The sequence below is a fragment of the Salarias fasciatus genome, chromosome 14 (assembly GCF_902148845.1).
Source record: "Salarias fasciatus chromosome 14, fSalaFa1.1, whole genome shotgun sequence".
Classification (NCBI taxonomy): domain Eukaryota; kingdom Metazoa; phylum Chordata; class Actinopteri; order Blenniiformes; family Blenniidae; genus Salarias; species Salarias fasciatus.
In genome coordinates this window covers 32,406,006-32,427,814 of record NC_043758.1, presented here as the reverse complement: position 1 = coordinate 32,427,814, position 21,809 = coordinate 32,406,006, and the positions used below count along the sequence as shown (strand labels likewise).

Genomic DNA, 21,809 nt, shown 5'->3' with positions numbered 1-21,809 from the left:
GTGTGTTGAGGTTTGGTGAACATGAGCTGATTGAGTGCGACTCAGTATTTTCAGATGTGATTTACTATAATGGTCGAAATACAAGACAGCCTTTTTTTTTTTTTCTGGAAATAGTTTTGGAAAAGTGGGCTCATTTTATATTCTGAGTCTTAGTCAGCACACAGTGTTTTGCTGAGTCCTGTATAATAACAGAGCGATTGCCTCAGAAAGGAGAAGAGCGGGCCGGGTGTGATCTGAAGACCGAGCCAAACGTCAGGTACACAGAATGAACGGAGATTTAGTGATCGCACCAGAGGGACGCTGCTGTTATTAACAAACCATTCAGAGGACGAGGCGCTGCAGGAGGAGCAGGCGAAAACCACAGCAGGAGATGCAAATATCTGACAGCTACGAAAAATCAAGTTTATTTGTATGCATCTGTAATTTCTTTTGAAAAACGTGTGATCAATGAATGGTACAGTATCAGCTGCAGATGCACATTTATTCCAATCTAACTTTGACAAATCGATGGCAGCCACAGATTACATGATTTATAGCTGCGCAGAATTTTGAGATATGTGTTGCTTTTACAATTTTTCTATATTTTAAGAAAAATTACAAAAACCTTGGCTTGTCACGCACAAAAAGTCCAAAACGCTGGTGTTTGGACCTGTAGCTGACTTACGCCCAGAATAATACAATCAATACAATTAATGACATTGTACCAATTTTCATTCCTATCACATCCACCATGAGTGCATAAACTACATTTATCTCATTTAAAGAAATACTAAAGGATATTAAATTTTGTTTACAGTTCTGACTTTTGCACAGGAGAAAATGAGTGTGTTTTTATCCATTTTATCTTGTATCTACTGCCTTATAAAAAATATCACGGGAGTTAAAAAGCCTGATTTGCTAAAGCCTTGAAACGGCTTTCAATACAATCAGCGGGTGAAAGCATTAAGGTTAAGCTCCTTCCAGGATTAAGAGCGTTTCTCTTGGAATTATCTTTTCAAACAATCATAAAAAAATATATATATTTTCTTCTGATGAAAGAGAAATTAATAATTACAGCATCTTCCTGTGCTCCTTCAGGTAAAGTAATAGAGACTAAAGGTGTGAAATGTGGCCTTGACAAGTTTACAGCCTGCTCCATTGCAGAGGATGACAGCTGTGGTTTTACAGGTGTCTATAAATGTTTCTTTTAATTCTTTTGCCATGACTCGGGGTTCTCACTGGAATACTTTGTAATTAGACTGAGGACAAGCTGCTGCCTGCTGTTTAGAAGGTTAGGCGGATTCATTTTGTTTTATTCAATATGAAATAATTATCTCTGTGAGGAGAAGGAGAGAACGTACCTGTCATGTAGCACTTTATTTCCTCGTTATTGCTGAGCGGGTTGTTGTTCTTGAACATGTAGAGGTTGAACGGCACGATGTGGTTGCTGTTGAGGCGTTTCCAGATCTCGTGGTCGGGCGTCGTCCAGCGGCCCGCCAGGACGTCGTAATCCCGCCTGCCCATGTGGACCAGCCGGCTGAGCGGCTCGTAGAGGCCTCCTTGGTAGCCAATGATGAGCTGGAAGCTGGGGTTGGTGTCCAGGTAAACCTCCCCGAACGCCGTGTGGAGGATCTGCTTGATCATGAGGCCGGAGCCGCTGAACACAGCCAGCGGCGTTCCGATGTTGTCGCAGGCCACGTAGAACTCGTCGCCGCTGCTCAGCTCCATGGCGAACAGGTGTCCCTGCAGGTCGTAGTACAACGACGTGATCTCGGAGCTGGAGTGGTTGTACATGTGGGTGACCCGAGTGGGGCTGGATAAGTCGGCATAGAAGAACTGCAGGTGATGGCCCGAGCTGCTCCTGCTCGACACCCTCCGGCCCAGCCCGTCGTAGCGGTACTTGATGCTCCAGCCGCTCACCTTGTTGTAGACTTTAACGAGCAGGCCGGCTGAGTTGTACTCGAAGTATTCGTTGGCCCGCTGCTTGAGGAAGCCGTCCTCGTCCATCCTGTACTGGGCGTCTCCCAGGCGGGTGATGCGGTCGCGCATGTCGTACCGCAGAGGAGTGAGCCTCGCGCTGTTCCCGGGGCTGAGGAGGTGCAGGTTGCCGTTCAGGTCGTAGCTGTACCTCCACAGGGGCTTGTCGTTGATGGAGACCACCTGGAGCTGGCCGTCGGCGTCGTACTCGTACATGTAGCGCGTGGTGTTGGCATACGGCCCCACCTTCAGCTCCTTGGCCACCACCCGGCCCATGTTGTCGTACTGCACCATCATCCAGTACATGAGCGAGCGGAAGATCTCGTACTGGACCTCCTTCACCCGTCCGTAGGCGTCAAAGTGCTTGGTGTGGGTCATCACCGCCGTGGTGATTATCTGATTGATGTCGTAATAGATGACTCCAAACTTCCCAAACTGCTCCGTCTTGCCGGACACGTCGTCGTAGCGGTACAGGTCGATGGGCAGCGGCGTTTCATTGATGACGGCCTGCATGCTGGTGACGCGGAAACTGTTGTCGTACACGTAGTCGAAGCGGGCGTTGACCATCCCCTCTTCGCTGAACCTAAAGATCTGCCTGTCGATCAGGGGGCCGATCTGCCGGTAGCGGATGGTGCAGGTGAAGCCCTCGCTCTGCAGGTTGACGGTCTTCAGCATGCCGGCCACCTCGTCGTAGGAGAACCCGATGCGGGTGGTGTCGTAGAGGATCTCCAGCAGCTTGGCCAGCTTCCCGTATTTGTAGATGACCCTGCGGCCCGTGCCCAGGTAGGTGGTCTGCAGCAGCTGGCCGTTCTCGCTGTAGTCCTGCAGCACCGAGGCGTTGCCTTCGGGGGGGCGGTACGTGTTCCGGTAGTAGCCAATGGAGCGGGAGGTCTCCAGGGTCTGCCGGGCCACGTTGGGCATGGTCACAGAGTACAGTCGGTCGTTTTTGTCGAATTCAAAGATGTACTGTCTCTGGCTGGAAAGCAGCAGCACCATGGACTGTAAAATAAGCAAAAAAACATCCCTTTAAAAACATCATGTCAGATATATTTAATGCTACTTCAGCACAAAACAATACAAAAAAAAAAGTACTTTGAACTATAAACAAGCTCTTTCCATTACATAAGCATTTATAAAACACACATTCTATGTAACTGATGCCCACATAATTAAATGAATCCAAATAATCTAGTTGTTCTGTTCAGCGTTGTGTAGGATGGGACTGGACGCAGCGCCGAGACGGTATACCACGAGAGGAGAGCCGAAAAGTCAGAAGCAATAACGGATTCTGCAAGCGAGTGTGAGTCAGACTGGATCTAATTTCCATCATGAAAGTGGAGTTGTTGGTATTCCTCTCACGTCAAGATTTCCTTAAGAGATGATTTCACAAACAAGCTGTTTCTCATTTCTTATTTGTGAGATCGTTTGATCCACACAGTATGAAGAGAACTCAATTTTTCACAACTCAGCGGATAGAACGTTTCCATCGGTGCCCGTTTTTGGGGCGGATGAACGACGGTCTCAGGTTGCCGGATCATCATGACGGGCTGCATCTTGGCTCTCCGAGGTTTCCAAAAGACCATTAACAGGGTGACTGGCTGCTGTTTCCATAAGACATGTCAGCAGAAAGAGAATAACAGCTCCTCACCCCCCTTCCAAACAATCCTTCCTTCAATTAGCGAGCAGAAAGTGACATTTCACTTTGTGCTTCTCATCAGAGCTATTTCAGCTTGAACTTTGCTGTCAGACTACAGTAACAAAGTATAGCGTCTGCAGCGCAGCAGACACTTTTAATTACATTTTGGCTGATATCTACGCTTGAGACTGATAATGCAGCAGGAAGGCTCCAGAAGTTTTAACAACTCAAGCTGAAAATCTCCCCTCAAGTTTCTCATACGAACGCACCTCCCCGGTTTATCTATACGACGGGAATCAACAACAGCGGCTACCTTCTCCAGGTAGGTGTAGCTCCAGGATTTGCCGTCGGCAAACATCTGGGAGGTGATCCTGCCGTTCTGGTCGTACTCCATCCGGACGGACATGGTGCCTCTCTGGATGCCGGCCACGTGCCCCCCGGGGGAGTACGTGACGTTGACGCCGTTGAGGCGGCTGCTGGGCGCCCACAGCGTCGGCCGGCCCGCGTGGTCGTAGTGGATCCGCAGCGTGAACTTCCGGTGGTCGTCGTACACCTTCTCGGTGCGGGTGATCCGATCGAAGTCCAGGGACAACAGATTCCTGTTATGGACCTGGGGGAGAAGGAACGGAGGGAGTCAGGAACATTCAATGTGACCGGAGCAACTCAGCCGAGCGGAAACAAACACGGTGGGAAGGATAGGGAGCAACCTGCGCTCGACTCCACTGAGGTGGGAGACCTTTAATCACAAAGTGATTATTTTATATTCTTCTCTTCATGGCTTTTAATTATAGCAGCGGCGCTCTATCTCAGGACTGCAGGAACCATTGAAGTGATGAAATTGTGGGAATTACCACATTTCTTTGTTTGTGAGAAATTTCTGCAGAGTCTTGGTATGAGTATGCCCATTCATCCAAGAAGCATTAAGAGTCACATTGATCATTAAATTCATTTTTACTGCTTACCGAAAAGAATCGCTAAATGCAGATGACTCTCATTTTATTTAGCCATTTCAGTAAATTGGAAACGAGGAAAAAAAAAAAAAAAAAAAAGCAGGTCTTCACTAAGGAGACTGTTTCTTTTTTCACATCCATGGGGCTGAAAACTCCTATGCAAAAACCAGATGATCAATCTTAGAGCTTTTTTTTATATTGTCTATAGGTTTTGCAAGCAGAAGACCGAGGTTTGAGGTTTTGAGTTTAAATTAAGTAGACAAGAGCTCAGACTGCAGGTCAAAATAAATCAGAAAAATTAATCCTTAAGCACCATCTGGGGAAATTTGAGAAACTGGGGCTTTAGAGCTATAATTAAAACCACCCTTTCAATCAGCATTGTTTGCCTTGCTTTTTTTCCCCCTATTATTAATAAGAGTTTCTCTTGAGGTGTGCTATCATTCTGAAGCTCCAGAAAGCTGCTTCTTTCTGTAAAGGCTGGAAACTCTGGCAAGGTGAGAAAACCTCACTTTTTCAGTCTCACATTAAGTAAAGCATGCTTAGGCCTCTCATCTGTGAAGGGACAATTACACTCCAGGCAATTAATGTCACTGATACCGAACTGAGAGGATTACTGTGACTGAAAACCAACAGACTCGTGAGGGTGGGGGCCGGGGGGGGCAAATCTCTGGACACTAGGAGCAGCATGGCTGAATCTGAGACGCAGGGCCGAAGGGAGCAGATGGGAGTCGTTCTCTGGACCCCTCCTCCTTTTCCAGTAAGCCACACAGTGGGTGTTTTTGACTTTCACTTCATTACAGGCTCCACCATGCAACATGAATCTAATAAACTCATCAAATCAAGTCAAGTTCAAGTCACACAAGTTAGAAAATACTGTTAAACCTGTTTTATTTAAGAAGAGACTAATTGCCCCGATTGCAAAATTTGTCCAATTTTACGGTTAAGTTGCTGCTTGTAATTATTGTTGATGCGTATTTGATGTTTTTTCTTAAGTGAGCTGACCTCGAGTGATGATGGTAATTTTTGGTTATTATTATGTAACAATCTGAAACCATTTATTTATGTGTCAAGGTAGTGGTGATAACTCACTAACTCACTCATTTTATTGGATATTAAGTGTCTGTAGGCCGGAGCTTCAGTCCCACGATGAGCCCTGTGATGTCTGTCTATATTTTCCAGATAAAGTCTCAATCCAATGTCGGATTATCTCGATTCAGGACACCACGACAAGAGGTGTCTGTGAGACTCTGACTGTGCAATGAAAGATCATTGTTTGTAAGATACAACAACTCAGACTACAGGGGAAGGTCAACAGCAGGTGCTGTCAAACGTGTGGCCCGTGGGCAAGAAGGGAGAGTTAAATTTGGCCAGAGACCAGGGGTGTCACTTATTTTCTTTCAACTTTGATTTCCGATTACACAGATCACGATCAGTCACGAAGCTTGAAGACATGATAGAGGCTGAGAATGGATCGGCAAGGGAGGAGGAGAAGAGGACGGCCATTGAGGAGACATCGTATTGCGAGAAAATAATGGAGAAAAAGCCAAAAAGAGAAGAAGCCCTGAGCGATCCTGCACATCCTCACACTGCATTCAGTGTTTCTGACACTTTCACAGGCAGGAGAGACTTGTACTCTTTCCACAAAAGTCCTTTATTGCAGAAAGTACTTTCTCATAGACTGCTGTTGTCAAGAGTAAAAGAAGGATCCTACAGCGGTGATCCTAAGATCCCCCGAGAATGGAAACCCATTCAAGGGGAATGATTTCAAATTGGACATCATCGCTAAAAGAAATTTCTTCTTAGAAAGTAGGTGTAGGAACAGAACGGCGTTTGTTAGAGAGCGCCGGACTTACCGTTTTAAACTGATCGCCACATAAAACGCCAGCACAACAACGTCTCGACTCACAACTCTCAATCGATATCAAAGACTATGGTGTCAAATGACAATCTCAATCTGTCTTTTCACAGCCGAAAAAGCCTTTTCATCGGTTCTCATGATTAATTCAATTCAGCTACAGTTTTCTTCAATGACACAAGTTTGTTCTCACTTTGCAATCAAAGGAAACAGCTTTGTTTTCAAACCGCGTCTCTTTTGAACGAACACATAGAGAAATGCTAATAGGGTGACGGTGTCTGCGTCTGTTCTTTTTCCGAGGTGAAGCGGGAAAAGAGTGGCGCGTTATCCACAAGGGTCTCTAATTACTGTACATTAACAAACTCCTCCGACGACAGGGAGGCTTGGTTTTCGTGTAACGGAACAGAGTCTGGGTGAGTCAGCAGCGTAAATCATGAACGCTGCGAGCGGCTGGGAGGGCGGGGCCCGGCGAGCAGAAAACCACAGTGAAAGAGGGAAAGTGAGGACTTGTGTAGCCTCAGGACAAAACAAAACAAACCCGAGCGCGTGACGTTCCGCCGAGCGACACGCGCCGTCAGAAAAACAAACCGAAACACAAACAGCGATACTTTTCTCCATCGTCTCTGCTTACAGCGCAACGCGAGACGGATCTGTGAAGTCAGAGCCGCGCCGCCGCCCCCCTCCCCCCGCCGACCGTGTGCTGCCGCACACTCGCCCAGCCACCCACGTAATATCACTTGACATGTCACTCAAGGTCGCTCAATGATTCCAGCTCCGTTCATCCCCTCTGTTCTTGCCATTAGGCTGCTCCCATTTCCCATCTCACCCCTGGGGCCGTTGTCTGTAACGCACATTAGAAGCTCTCACTTCCAAAGGGACGGCGAAGCCATTAAATGAGCAGCCCATGACAGACAAAGTGGCACCTCCCTATTAGCTGCGTTTCATCGCAGGGAGCGTCGTGGACGACTTTTTTTGAAATTACCATTTGCTGTTCAATACCAAAGAAAAAAAACAACGCACGGAGCTCAATGGGGACAGACAGCACGCACATCAGGCAGACGGCTGACGGAGGAAACCCTGAGTGGACGTTACGTAACCAGTGGGGCCAGTTGAAAGGGGCCTGGTAATTTGCAAAATACAATTTAAAACATTCAATCACTGAGCATAATTTGAACGTATAAATCCATCTGATAAAGAAAATAAAACCTGTAATATTGTGGCTGCTGGATTTACTGTTGAGTCAGACTGTTGGACACTACATGACTCAAAAAAAAACCCCCAAAAAAACTTGTAATTAAAACTATGAAGCACAGTTTTTGGGGTTGTAGCACTCAGAGTAGCAGCGTGATTAAACATTTACACTGTGTGGTGTGTCAGTGGGGAGCTGCTGAGGTTCGGTCACAAGATTCAGTTTTAATAAGCATCAAGGATAAAAAGTCTCAACATCATTTATGAGGAGAAGTTCAAATATTGGTCACTTTGAAGAACTACAGTTTAAAAAAAAATGGTGTCAAGTTTATTTTTTGGTGGGTTTTCTTGAAATTTGCTGTAAAGTATGTTGTTATTTAATGTGCTGGTCATGTCTCAGTTGGTAAAGCATGGAAGTAATTCCAAAGCCGGGGTCCGGACCCCTGAAGGGAGCGGTGCCAAATCCTCATTGGGAGATGACAAAGCCCTCTCGATTTTAAATGATATATTATCTTTTTTATGCTTTAACAATAGACAAGTTCACATTTATATCATCCTTGTCACAAAACTACTTTGTCAAAAGTGTGCCTTTTATGTAGAAATATAAAGATAAACGTGTCTGTGATGTACACAAAGGAAAGCTCGCAAAGTCAGGAGCGGGAGAAGAAACGGCAGCGCTCCAAGTTAAAGAAAAAGATGATTTCAAGTTCGCTTAGTTATATCATAATGTAGAATATGGCTTCATTGAAGCGACAAACTAAATTCCAGCTGAAATGATCTTCCGTGGAGACAAACTGGGGAAACTGAAGTTTGAAACATGTGAGCTGAAGCTGCACCGAGACGGTGTGTAAACCCAAAGAGACGAAGATGTACGGATGGATGACGACAAAGTTTTGGGAATCACAAACCAAGGGCAAAACCCTTAAATCCCTCAGGTCGTCTGCAGTGGCAGAGAAACGTCAGCGAACGCTGAGGTGGTGGAAGTGCGCTCTACAGCACCTGTAGTTGAAAACACGCTCACCCGTAACCTGCGCCCGTACACCGTGACCTGGCCCCGGGCCTGCTCCTTCCTCTGCCGCCACTCCACCAGGTTGAGGCCGTTGTCGATGGCCAGCGTGACGTTCCTCTTGCTCACGGTGGGGTTGACGGTGCCGGCCAGCAGGTGGGGCTCGGTGTACAGCGACACCTCCATGCCGTTGGCCAGGACCAGCCGCAGCGAGCCATCCAGACCGATGAAGTAGCTGTTTCGAACTTGATCTGTGTAGGCAGCGAAGCCACAGTGGAGAAAAAAAAAACAAAAAAAAAACAAGGATGATTAGGATAAGAGGAAGCGAGAGGAAAACAATCAGAGCTTCCTGTAGCTGATGCAAGAGCGCTAAATCTAATATTCATCTCACAGAGACGTAAACATAATGACCTAAAATGGCTGCTCAGCAAAAAGGAAGCCTTTAGCAGCAGTATTTAACCGAACCGCTGCGATAATGTCGGGTCTGTGACAACAAAGATCAATAGTGAGAGGTTTCACTGCGCCAGTAAAGTAAAGTTTTACAGCTGTTGCAGCAGCCTGGAGGATATGGAGGAATGAAAACTATCAAAGCTGCTCGCTTGCCTGAGGCCACAGGAAAGGCAGAGTGAAACACACACACACGTACACGCGCACGCACACACACACACACACACACACACACACACACACACACACACACACACACACACACACACACACACACACACACACACACTGCACTGCGTTACTTGTAGGGACTCAGTGACAAACCTTGATTGCTAACTTTAACATAAACTTGTTTACAGCCTCATCTTTAAAACTAACACTTAAATAACTTTAAATACATTTGCACATTTTTTGTGGTCGGTCCAGTATTTCGGTCAGCAAATGAAGGGTCCAGTAAAGCCCATAACAATAGGATAAAATTGATACAAACACACACACACAAACATGTATAACCTTGGCAATTACCCTAACTTCAGTCTAATCCTGTCATCTGCAGTGTAATCCAGATCATGTCTCGGTTATAAAGTCAATTTTTTTTTGTCTTGTTTTAATGATGGACACTATTTTCTGGTCCTCAAAAGTCTAGATATTGAGAATTTGTTAACAGATTTCAGTCCTCACTAAAGCAATGATTCGCACTGAAATACACAATACATACACAATCCTGATACACACACACACACACACACACACACACCCACACGCATGCACGCACATCCACGCAAAGCAGAAACACTTCTCCACGACTTCAAAGCACATCACATCGACTCAGATTTATTTCCAGAGCATAAAACTGCTCCTCACGCCATACGATCGCCTCTTTCCTGCAGCACGGATAGCATGACTCTAACGTTTTGGTAAAGATTCTCCTTTGTCTGCATAAGAAAGAATCACATCTCTGTGAAATAATTGTGCAAACAGTCCTTACAGCATTAGAAAAGCCTTTCCTCCTCATACGCATTCATGCAGCGGGGATAAATCTGAGCCTGTCTGCTGTTCTCCCCAGGTGACAACCGCCTGTGTTCCAGCTCCAGACTGGTGACTAATGTTTCCACCGAGCATCTCAAACACTTTTTATCAGAGGAAGCCTCCTCCTTGCCTTCTGTCAGCTGACTGACAGGCAGGCAGGATGAGCTTCATTCTCAGTGAGAACAATGTAAAATTAAAGGTCTCTAAACCTCTACATCAGCTGACTAACAGTCTGAATATAAATATTGTTATTTTTAAGCGCTGGTGAAAACACAGCAGACAGATCTGTCATGGCGGACGGATAACAATAAACATAATGTGGCGATACGGAGTGTTGCGTCCGTCTTCTGCACAAAGCGCCGCGGGGCGAGCGGTGCATTAGTAGGAAGAGAAATGGGCCGAGGAGGCAGGCCTGACCTTGCACTGGCCCTTACCTCTCTCCATCATGCAGACACTTCGGGGGTTGACCGCAGACCTCTGGGGCAGACCCCACTGAAAGCAGGCCTCTGAGACCAGAGCGGGGCCGGAAAATACTGCTGAAGTGTGGAGTTTACACTAATGCATTCATACAGTTCATCAGGACGCCGGCCTGCTGGACTGTGACATTTAAAGGAGGCTGAGAGCTGCTGAAAACCACATACAGCCCAAAAAAAAAACAAACACGCGTGATTAACGGGACACGGTTCAGCTTTCTCAGCAGTTCCAAAACATGTTCAGGAAATTAAAAAAGACGGAAGAGATCCAGTTTGTTAATTATAAGTATTTTATGCAATGATGCTTTTGTGTAATTTCCCGTTCTGCATAGAGCAAAGAAAATCCGCAGCACTCCGTCCCTGTACCTGTTGGCAGCAATTAAACTGGGTCCAAAACGAGAAAATGCAGCTATATTTACAATCTATACAGTATTTCGCACCTGATTCATACTGTAACTGTAGGGTTTGTCTCGATCTGTTTGCGTCCTGAACTTGGTAAACAGGTTTAATTGAAGGGGAGGAAAACAGAGAGGAATCCGTGACATTAGTGCAGTCATGTGTTATGTGATCGCCCGGTTGCCAGCTTACAAAGCAGACAATGCTGAATTAATTACCAGTCGGGTTCCTGGCGCCACTTTTCTCACAGGCTGACGTCTAAGACAAGGTCACGACGTGGAGGTGACCACGCCGGTAAATAACAGCGGGAAACCAGAGATTGTCATCTACTCCTGTCGCTTCGCAGTGAGTCAGTGGTCTCAGGAAGCCGGGGGAGGGGGAGGGGGGGCGGACATCCCAATCTAAATCCAATCAGGTCTTTAGACTCCGGAAAAGGTCAGAATTATCAATGAGTAATCAATGAAGCAATCCGTTAGACCAAAACAGGATATTAGAATTCTTGGATGTTGATATTAAAAAGAAAAAAAAAAAAAGAAGAGAGAGAGAGAAAAAGCATCTTTCCCACAAGATTTCTCAAACCTGAAGGATCTTGTACTTGACCAGAGGCACTGTATTTTATGATTTATTTTTACGACAGAAAATCAATATTTCTTTCATTTCTTGGAAATGGGAGCAGGTCTACACCTCTTATTGAAAACAGAGGAGCAACAAATACTACTGTTAGTAGTTTTATAATTTCATAGGTGGAAACCTGATGCCTCTGAACCCCAGACGCAGCCATGCAGGTGGGTTTGATTTTATTGACCCGGACTTTGATTGATCTGTATCTGATACGTTTCACACTCCGCCGCTGTGAGATGAGGGCAAACTGCACTTCGACTGCCCGAGAAAAATCACACGAGGAAAAGGTATTTTTCAAGAAGCATGCTGGATCATTTCTAGTATTAATTACTCATGGTTTCTACATGAGAGTTCCTGAGTAGTGTTAGCCGAAGCTGTCGGTGTCAGGAGCCCCGGGCTGCTTCCTCCTCTGCTCCCATTACAAGCAGCTGCAGCCCAGAAAAAAAAGGCTTCTTTCAAAGTGACAGTCCAGGAAAATGTCTGAACTGCCTTTTGTCTCGGGCCCTATGTGGCACCAGACTGCCGCAGGGTTTCTGAAAACGGGCTGTAGTCCGTATAAAGCACAGCTTCCCAAAAATCAAACGGGCTCAAGCAAGGCTTGTTTAACCTTTTTAAATGAGGAAACTCCATTTTACTGATAATCAAGTCAATGACTGGAAGCAAACAGAAGTCCGATTAAGGTCATGTTTACACGACAACATTTCGAGTGAAAACTAAACATTAGAAACATCAACAATGGCTAGCGAGCAGACATTCATATGGACAGAAAACCAAGTTGGATTGCTTTTGTTGACGGTCAACAAACTACAAGTCCCAGCAGAATCTGGAATGGGAGTCAAAACATCGTTCTTGTCCTTCTACTGAGCATGTGCAGAAGAACTATTTAGTACGACAGTGGTCAAAGTGTCGTTTTTGCTCGTCTACATGGCAACAGTGTCTGAGCGTTGTTGAAAAATTCCACTTTGGGAGCTGTTTTCAAAAAGTCGCATTCTCAGGTCCTCCGAACACCGATGTTGTGCAAAATGGACTAAAGTTTTGTGCCACTACTGTGTAAATAGTCTTGTTGAAATGCTTTCTCTCTTTTGGGGAAATTCACTGATTCCACACTGATCAATCCTAATTCCAGGATGTGGAGGAGCAGCCACACTAACAAGGAAACATCATCAATAAGATGATCCTAATGATATTTCACCTTTGCACGAGTCATTCTGCTGAAACAAACACTTTACAATTTACATTTTACCACAGACCTTCTATGCTATTATCCCCTTTATATTTTCAATAACACTAGTTTTCATTAACATTCATTCATAAATCAATAATATAGAACTCAAAGCACTCCACAGTTAAGTCTTTTGATGTTAAAGTCTGTCAGAAACATGCTTTTTTCACTATTTTAGCGTTGAGGATAATCCGTCACATGACGCAAAATGCAAAAGAGAGAGCTCAGTATTTAAAGCAGCATCGCTTCTTCACACAGAGAGTGAAGGAGACTGTTTGAGGACATGTTGGAGGACTGAGCTCTGATATTCAGTCTCCTCTCATAGACCTGGAGATGAGACCAGGACTGTTCTGAGAGGGACGCAGACCATCACTTCCAGGACCCCTGATTCTTCTTAATGCTGGCGGCGGCTCTTACTGAACGCTCGCTGTGTGTGTGTGTGTGTGTGTGTGTGTGTGTGTGTGTGTGTGTGTGTGTGTGTGTGGGGGGGGGGGGGGGGGGGGGGGGGGGTTGTTTTCTCTGCTGTTGAATAAATTTGGAGCCCTGCTCCTGGTAATACATGATGGATTGGTACCTCTAATTTCCTCCTGTCTGAAACTTCAGCACAGTCCTGGTTATTGACATAAATCATGGACGTGGCTGTCCTCTGAAGTCATGTCACTGTGCTCTTAGTGAAATATATTTTACACTAGAAAAACCAATCACACTGATGGCAACAGTCAAGCTAATAGAAGAAGAAAAACCCTGCCTTCTATGTTATGCCTGGAGAAGTGAAGGCTTTTACCAACTTTAGCAGAAATAAAATCACTGTGGAAGACATGATTTTTCAGATTGGAAATTGTTTAAAAGGGATTTCAGGTGTTTCATGAAGGGTTTTTAGAAAGTGCATCAATGTATGACAGGGAGGTCGAACTCATTTTCTTTGGGGGCCACAGCCAGTGCAATTTGCTCTCAAGCTGACCAGACCAATAAAAAAATAAGCATCCTAATCTAGGAATAACTAGAATTCGAAATCTCTGTGTTACAATGCAACAAAGTAAAAATATATCATTACAAAGATCACATTTCAAGAACTACCCTTTAACAACACATGAAAAATGTGAAATGAGAATAAAAAAATGTGCAACTCCGACAGTTTTCTGCCTCAGTTCACCCTGTGATCTACAACTCACAGATCACAGAGGATTTGTAGTTGACTCTTCAAACCATTCAGCCACATGTAGCTGGATTTTAAAAATATAGTAGGCCAGCTCATATCATGATCACAATAATTAGTCCGGTTGATATTGTCCATCCATCCAGAAAAGTTACATTGCAGCCATTTCCGTCTCGACTTTGTGCTTTCAAAAACTTTTTCACTTGCACTTGAAAACATGCAAACGGAGGGGCCTTATGCTCAAATTTAACTTGTATCAGAGGACCAAAACAAAGAAAAATTGTGAATTTTCATTCCACCGGTTGAGCCCAAATGAGTCAAAATGGGACTCAGAGTTAAAATGAGTTTGAAGCCCTGCTCTGAATCACCCATAAATAAATAGCGGGCTTCATTGTCGAGGCTCTCAGCTCTTCACCCGACACAACTTACTTCACACAAATCAGCCTCTCCACTCGCCAGCTACACAAAAAGACACTCACCCTGCATAAGTGTGTAGAAGGTGCCAGAGGCTGACAGGTTGGTGGTGACGGTGATATCCTCCTTGTTGGAGCCCTCCGTCTGGATGCGGACCGAGCTGTCTGCGTCCGTGCGGTAGCTGCTCACTCGGCCCGTGGGGTAAGTGACGTTCGTCAGGCGGCCGTAGCTGTCATACCTACAAAGAAACACACAACAGCGTGAAGCAGAGGACGCAGGACGAGGCACGCCGTCCCAACGTGTGTGTGCCTGTGAGCTGGAGCTTTGACATAAAAAAAAAATAAATGTTGTGACGCTGAAATTTACCGAGCCTTGTGGAGAATTGTTAAATCACAAGAAAGCGAGTCATAATCATAAATGCAGGTCAGGGATGCATAAATGCATGTAGGTACATAAATGTGAGTAATGAGCTGCTCTGTCATTTCAGATTTGCAGTGATTATGAGTTGCTCTCAGTAAATAAAGTGTGAGAGGATAAACTGTTCCGGGGGTAATTACAGGTAGAGATTGGGAGATTTTTTTTTTTTTTTTTTTTTTTCCAGGAGAGTGTGATATTTCCTCCTCAGTGTCACAAATTGTAAAGACGTGTCAACACAGGCAGTAAACACAGCCGCAAATCCATCAGCGGCGGCAGCCCGCAGTAATAAAACTCCAAACTCTCAGATTTAATCACCGTGGCACAATCAACACAACTTTCCAAAAGTGTGAAATGTTTGCTCAAGTTCTCTTTTCATGAATTAAAAGTTGGACAAGGTGAGCAGGTTTGAAGTCTTTGAGCTTTTTAAGCACTGCTGACGGAAATGTCTTTAAGTCCCTGAGTGCCTTTCAATATACAGAGTAAGAAAAACTTCAAAAGAATGAGAATAGACACACATATACATTTGGAAAAACTACTTATTAGCTAAAAAGATCAGTGATATGACCTAATCTCATTATACAGTGTATGAAATTGGGCGAGTTCTTGGACAGATGAAGCGTCTATGGAGCCTAAAAATCAGTCAGTTCATCACACACAGAGACGCGAGTGGCCAGATTGTTTCGTTTTGCTCAGAGAGCACATCAGCATCCAACAATTTGAAATCACCCCGATTGCCGGGTGTTTGAGAACGGGAGTGAGTGAACGGTACATTACTTAGAATGAAGACTTCTCTCTGTGAACTGAATACAGATTGGAAAGCCCTCTTCGATGTTGCTGCCTGCCATAATAAAGCCTCTAATAAATGAGATGGCGGGTGCTGGTTTACAGATATTTCCTCGGTGCTGCCATCTCGAATATCCAATATGGAAAGGAAGAGTGGGAGAGGAATCATCTCCTGCAGATAAATGTTATCTGATCTCGGCTGTACGAGGCACCGGGATTCATACTGTAGATGCATTTCAACGTTAAGTCCTCCACTTCAGGAAATGGCAGAGTCATTTATATCTACGCCTTTGATTTCTTTTGATAGTCTTAATTTCTTTCTCAAAAACATTGCGCTCATCGTGCAATCAGCGGCGAGAGCGATCCGTGTGGCGCGCTGTCAGCACAGTCGCACTCTGAACCGGTCGACACGGAGCTCCTGCTTGTCCTCAACGTCGCACCAAAGACTAAATCCACATGACAGAAATCTAATCCCAGGGCTGTGCTACGGCTTGATCACTGACCCAAACTCTCTCGGTCTCAATTAGAGCCTGAAGCGAGTTCCATTCCTTGAGCCTCGGCGCTGAGCCCTAATGGCTCCGGCCCGCTTCGGCTCAGCTGCTTATTAGCTTGCTTTCTGCGGACATGAGGGGGGCAGGCGGGGGCAGAGGACCAGCTTCCCCCTGGACGACCACCAGTCTGTTCGGATCGCGTCACCTTTGTGACACATGCACGCTCCGTGACCTTTCAAGCCGCGGCCCGACAATAGGCCCGGCAATTCGTATTAGCATCACCTGATTTCTACAGTATTTTCATATTTTCTCTGCTGCCTGAAGCTTTCCGATCCAATGCCACTGATTCCTTTGTTGGTCCAATAAAATCCTCCCAGGATCCTTTGTTTAAACCTTGCTGTACTGATAATAGGCCAGACGTAGGTGCCTTTCAGAATTCAATTCAGCAAACATAAAGACGCATCGTGACAAGAGACATAAAAGGAGCGAAGCAATGCTTACAATACATTCCTGTGCGTTTTTTTTGTCCTTTGTTCTCGAGTCAATTGTTGTGTCGTTGTTGTACCATTCAAACACATTTTCATCTATAGACCACAAGACGTGAGTGCACACATAATTAATATGGCTGAAATGTTGAGCAGTGCACTTTGTTGGGCAGAGATAAATGGAGGTTCTGACGATAACAAATTACGGTTTTGACCCTCGGGTGTTGGAGTGACCTTCAAAGCTAATTATTCCAGAAAAACAAACACTCCAAATGAAACACGGACCAAATGATTTGCTGTCGGTAATGTGAGATGATTGCTTAATTTGAAAGGGATATTTTTTCCCCCCCCCATTATACCTTTCAATGCATCAATGTTTTATGATCAACAGTGTTATGTTGATATTGTTTTAATCCCCCAGGAGTCAAAAGAGAAGTTCATTTGATAAAATATAGACATATTTAAATCACATGTCTCCTATTAATTTAATTTTTTTTAATGTGGGAAGACAACAATAACACTTCAAATAAAGGTATACGGATCAGGGTTTGGGTGGAATGATTTTGTGCTTCAGGATGTGTTGACATGGGTTTTAAATTTGTGACTGTAACTTTATGTAAAATGTGCGGCTGCTGACCAGGACCTTTTCATCTCAGTGAGGCTTTTCAGAGAAATTCAAGGGTAAATCATGAATACATTCTAAAGGCTCATTTGTGCAATCTTATGCACACACAAGCAGTTACACCTCAAATGGTGTGATTATAAATGCTTCGATATTTTCACACATTGAGTGAAAGGGAGCGAGCCACTGGAAATCAGAGGGTGTCATTTCGAAACAACATAAAGAACAAATATACCAAGTAGAGAGAAGAACAATAATCCCTAGAATGGTCAGCACAGCTGAGGAGGTGGCATTAATGTTGAGAAGAAGGAACAATCAGAAAACGATCACAGGTGTGTGAAGCATGTCACACAGGCTGCCTCTCTGCCGTTTCTGGTATTCACCTCTAATTTCAACACTATGTATAATGTTCAGTCTATATGTGGAAGCTTCCAGGAGATGGACAGAAAAAAAGACGGACTGAATGCAGGGCACCGACGGAGAGCTCTGTCCGGGTCCCAGGAGAATCAGGACACTGGAGTCAGCCATTGTTGTTACTGAGCGCGTGCAGCAGATCTGTTTACGACGACCACGGTGTGCAGGAACAGCAGCAGCTTCTGCAAAGGGACGGAGTCCGAGCATTCCCAGGAAGCTTCATTATCGCCCGTCTATATGACGGTGGAGCCGAGGCGTTTTTGAAAAGCTGAGTTTTCAGTGACTCCAAGCACTGTTGCCGTGGAAACGGACACCCAAAACTCAACAGCAGCTTCGAGGTTCCACTGGAGACCACTGTCGTGTAAACAAGGTTGTAGAGAATCACTGAAGCTTCAGATCTAACATTAATTAACAAATTGAGGTTGATGTGTTTCTTCCTCGGGATTTCCTGCCATAACGCTGTTCTTCACAGTTGATGGAATTACAGTAATATGTAGGAAAAACACGATGGAGGATTCTACCTAAAACTGTTGCATTATTTTTATAAGAATGTAAATGATGCCATGGTTATTACTTTATTATATATTTTTTCTTTTATATACTTATCATCTATTGTTTGTATCATATTCTTTTGTTGCTCTTCTATTTTTTTACCGTCCACTTGCTGCAGTAACAACATACATGTCCTCATTGTTGGACAAAAAAAGGAATATCTCATCTTTAAATCTGTTGTACTTACAAGCCTATGCATATTATTAAAATCTGTTTATACCTCTATAAAAACAAATTAAATATATTATGTTTAGAACAGAAATATATATATATATATATATACACACACACACACACACACACACACACACACACACACACACACACACACACAGACACACACACACACACACACACCCTCCTTTACAACAGCCAGATGAGCCTCCTTTACAAACTAAACATATTCAAGATTTTTTCTTACATGAGGGTCACAATCTTTCATTTTAACAGATTATTAACAATAGCTCCTTTGTCTTGTTGAAAACCTACATGGAGATTTCATGCAAGGCTGTATTATACACACCTTAAAGCCTGTTTGTTTCCCTGGTACACAGCCTCTGTGTTTCTATATAGGTAAGAGTATTTTCAAACCTCATAATAAAAGCAGCCATTTTACAGACATTCGGAGAGAAATAATTCAAAATTCCAACCACCCACTGAATCTGTTGAGGCCGCAGGCAATTCACTCCACCTTGAGAGATGCCTATGCATGGCTGCTTTAGTGCCATTTCCACTGCATCGTTTTTTCAGCACAACCGTCTCAGATGACAAGCAAATCAAACACAGGTGATAAATGTCTGCTCACATTAAACACAGCGTCTGATTATGTGTCAGAGTTATATTCCTCCAGCGAGGTGTAACAGATGTCTGGCCAGCCAATCTGCTTAATCACACTTTTTGGAGTGACACGCAGTTAGCACGGTATCCCTTGGTACGTCGCATTAAGCGAAGGGACAGATTGCGCCACGCGCGAATCACAAGGACGTGAAATCCTAACCTGGAACGCCGAAGAGAGTGTTTTCAGCGGCCTCCCCCCCCCCTCGCTATACGTGTGGTTCAACCCAATCAATTACTACCTCTGGCTATTCTATTAGACCTATATTGCAGCGCCTCGCTGACGTCCTGTGGGTAAAATGTGCTTGCCTGCAGATATATGTTCTCCCTGCACCCAACGAATCCAAACCGGCAATGGCCTGCAGTCTGTCACTTTAAGCAAGGGTGCAGATGACTAACATATCATCCAGTAATCCTATTTGGTATGATAACAGCAAATAGGATTACAGCCATGCTTCCACAGGTCGTGTATTGTGAGTGACATAGACATCCAGACATAAGGAGAGAGCTTATATGCCAATATACTAAACTCAGATGACAGAGAGCTCCAAAGTCTTGAATGCTGTTCAGCTTCTGGAGAGCTTCAAGTTCAGATACTAGAGATGACTTTGAAGAAACTATAAATCGGATTTCAGAGATTTAACAGATTTGAGTTGTCCCTTGGGGTAAAGAAGTAGTCAGCTCAAGAGGCATCTAACATTTAAGGTAGAAAGATTAAAAGAGAGACTTACTCAAAGAAGGTTGTCCATCCGTTTTCATCTGTCTTGGTCGCCAGCAGTCCCGAGCTTCCGTGGTAGGTCATGACGGCCAGCTCCTGACCCTGGGCAGCCACGGTTTTCAGGGCGTTGTTGGTGCCGATAGTGAACCAGAACGTCTGTCCGTCGGGGACCATCAGCCACAGAGGCATTCCTGTCGTGTCTCGCCTTATTGTCACCATGTTTTTGTTCTTGTCGGTGATGCTGCTCAGGTCTCCCACCCCCGTGTAGGTTAGATTGTAGAGGTGGTCTCCCGTCGTCAGACTCTGAGTGAAAATGTGGCTGCCGTTGGAATCAAACAGATACAGCTCATCGTTAATGGGAGAGGACACCTCATACATGCTGAGCGGATTGAGATAGGGTTTGTTTTTGCGCACATAGCGGATGCGAATATTGCCCAGATCTGCGATATAAAGCTCTCCATCTGGACACACAGCCAAAGAGGAGGGGGCTTTCAGCTTGGCGTCCTTGGCATAGCCCTCATCTCCAGAGTAACAATCACAGTTGGCATCGTTCTTGCAGTCACAGCCACTCGGTGCCCCTGCGACGAGGGAGATCTCTCCATTGGTGGACACCTGCCGTACTCGGTTTATTTTCTTTTCATCTGACTCAGCGATGTACAAAATGCCCGTGTGCGACACGGCCAGGGCGTTCGCAGACTCCAGGGTGGCGTGGACCGCCACTTTGCTCATGAGGAAATGGTCGATGCCGGGCACCTGGCAGTGCATCGGCCGGCCGGCGACGATCCGGACCTGGTGGTTCTCTGAGATCTGAAGGACGACATTGTTGTCCAGGACGTACAGGGAGTTGTCCATGGGGCTCACCGCCAGATCCGTGGGCCACTCCAGGCGCACCTAGGAGGAATAGAAAACAGAAAAATATCAGCTTCAGGTCACAAAAACAGACCATCCTCCTATTGATCGGCAGAGTTTTCACTTCATCAGAGGGACAAAGTGACCAAACAGAAGAATCCTTTAAAACTACTTATAAAGACACACTGCGGGAAAGGAGGAGCTGAAAGCAGAGCGATTTATTATCTGATAAGGAGGAAAAAAATAACAGCTGGCACACCGTTATGAGCAGGAACAAAGACATAATTTTTTAGATCAAAGATGATAACAATAGTGGTAAGAAGGGCAACAGGAGGGGAGATGATTCAAATGATCAGATTAACCGAGAAAAGTACACTGCAATGGATCATAAGAAAAGTGGACACCTAAGGACAAAGCTCCTGCATCCTTCACCTCTGCGGAGCCGCTGTTTTCCCTGCTTTGGGTTATTAATTTTGTAATGACAAGAGATTGCATGAGTCCTTGAAAAGAAACTGGAGCACACTTCCCAAATGAAAGCCGAGTCTGTCTCTGGCCGCCTAAATTATGACTTATTGTTCTGCTAACAATGTATCAGGCTTTTAACAAATTGGAATGATTGGCTTCATCCAATTTACCGGTCTCCCTCTCACTTATGATCCCAGTGGGATCTCTTAGAAACATAATATGAAGTGCCATATTTCAATAGAAGCCTTGGAGCTTCAACAAAGGAGACTGATTACAGCCTGGACCAGATTACAAAGACATGATGGGAATTTGGGCAACTTTATAGATGGGAGAAGCCTCAGCATTGTTTTGGATATTTTTTCCTACTAGTTGAAAATATTTTTAAAAAGGAGATAATTTTTCATAATGACCTGGAAATGCAAATTGCATGCAGTTTTACTAGAACAGCCACCGCAACATCTCCTGGGAATCATGTAATAAATTTGTGTATTAAAAGAAAGTTATTGAAATGAAATAAAATATAATAGTAAAACGAATAAATAGAACACTAAAGTTTTGCTGAAAATTGACGCTTTGAGTGCAGTGTGTGAGTGTATCACAGAAAAACCCAACAGCAGATGGTAAATTGACTTCAGTTGTATAGCATGATTTCACCACTTTAGCAGGCTCAGAGCACTTTACACAGTTCATCACATTCACACACACACACACACACACACACACACACACACACACACACACACACACACACACACACGTGCGCCAGTGGTGACAGAGCTGCTGCAATGTGCCACAGCGCAGTACAGAAGACGAAGAATGTGCTGATGGAC

General features: G+C 44.7%; 1 protein-coding gene across 2 annotated transcripts in view; it reads right to left on the bottom strand.

Moving 5' to 3' along the window:
- Positions 1–21,809, bottom strand: part of tenm4 (teneurin transmembrane protein 4) — a 172,549-nt gene that overhangs the window by 7,438 nt on the left and 143,302 nt on the right. For both annotated transcript variants that reach the window (XM_030109049.1, XM_030109050.1), the window contains 5 exons: positions 19,679–20,556; positions 14,415–14,587; positions 8,607–8,842; positions 3,906–4,202; positions 1,341–2,955 (listed from right to left, as the gene is read on the bottom strand). In XM_030109049.1, coding sequence (XP_029964909.1) covers positions 1,341–2,955; positions 3,906–4,202; positions 8,607–8,842; positions 14,415–14,587; positions 19,679–20,556 — 3,199 coding nt within the window. The remainder of the gene's footprint in view (positions 1–1,340; positions 2,956–3,905; positions 4,203–8,606; positions 8,843–14,414; positions 14,588–19,678; positions 20,557–21,809) is intronic.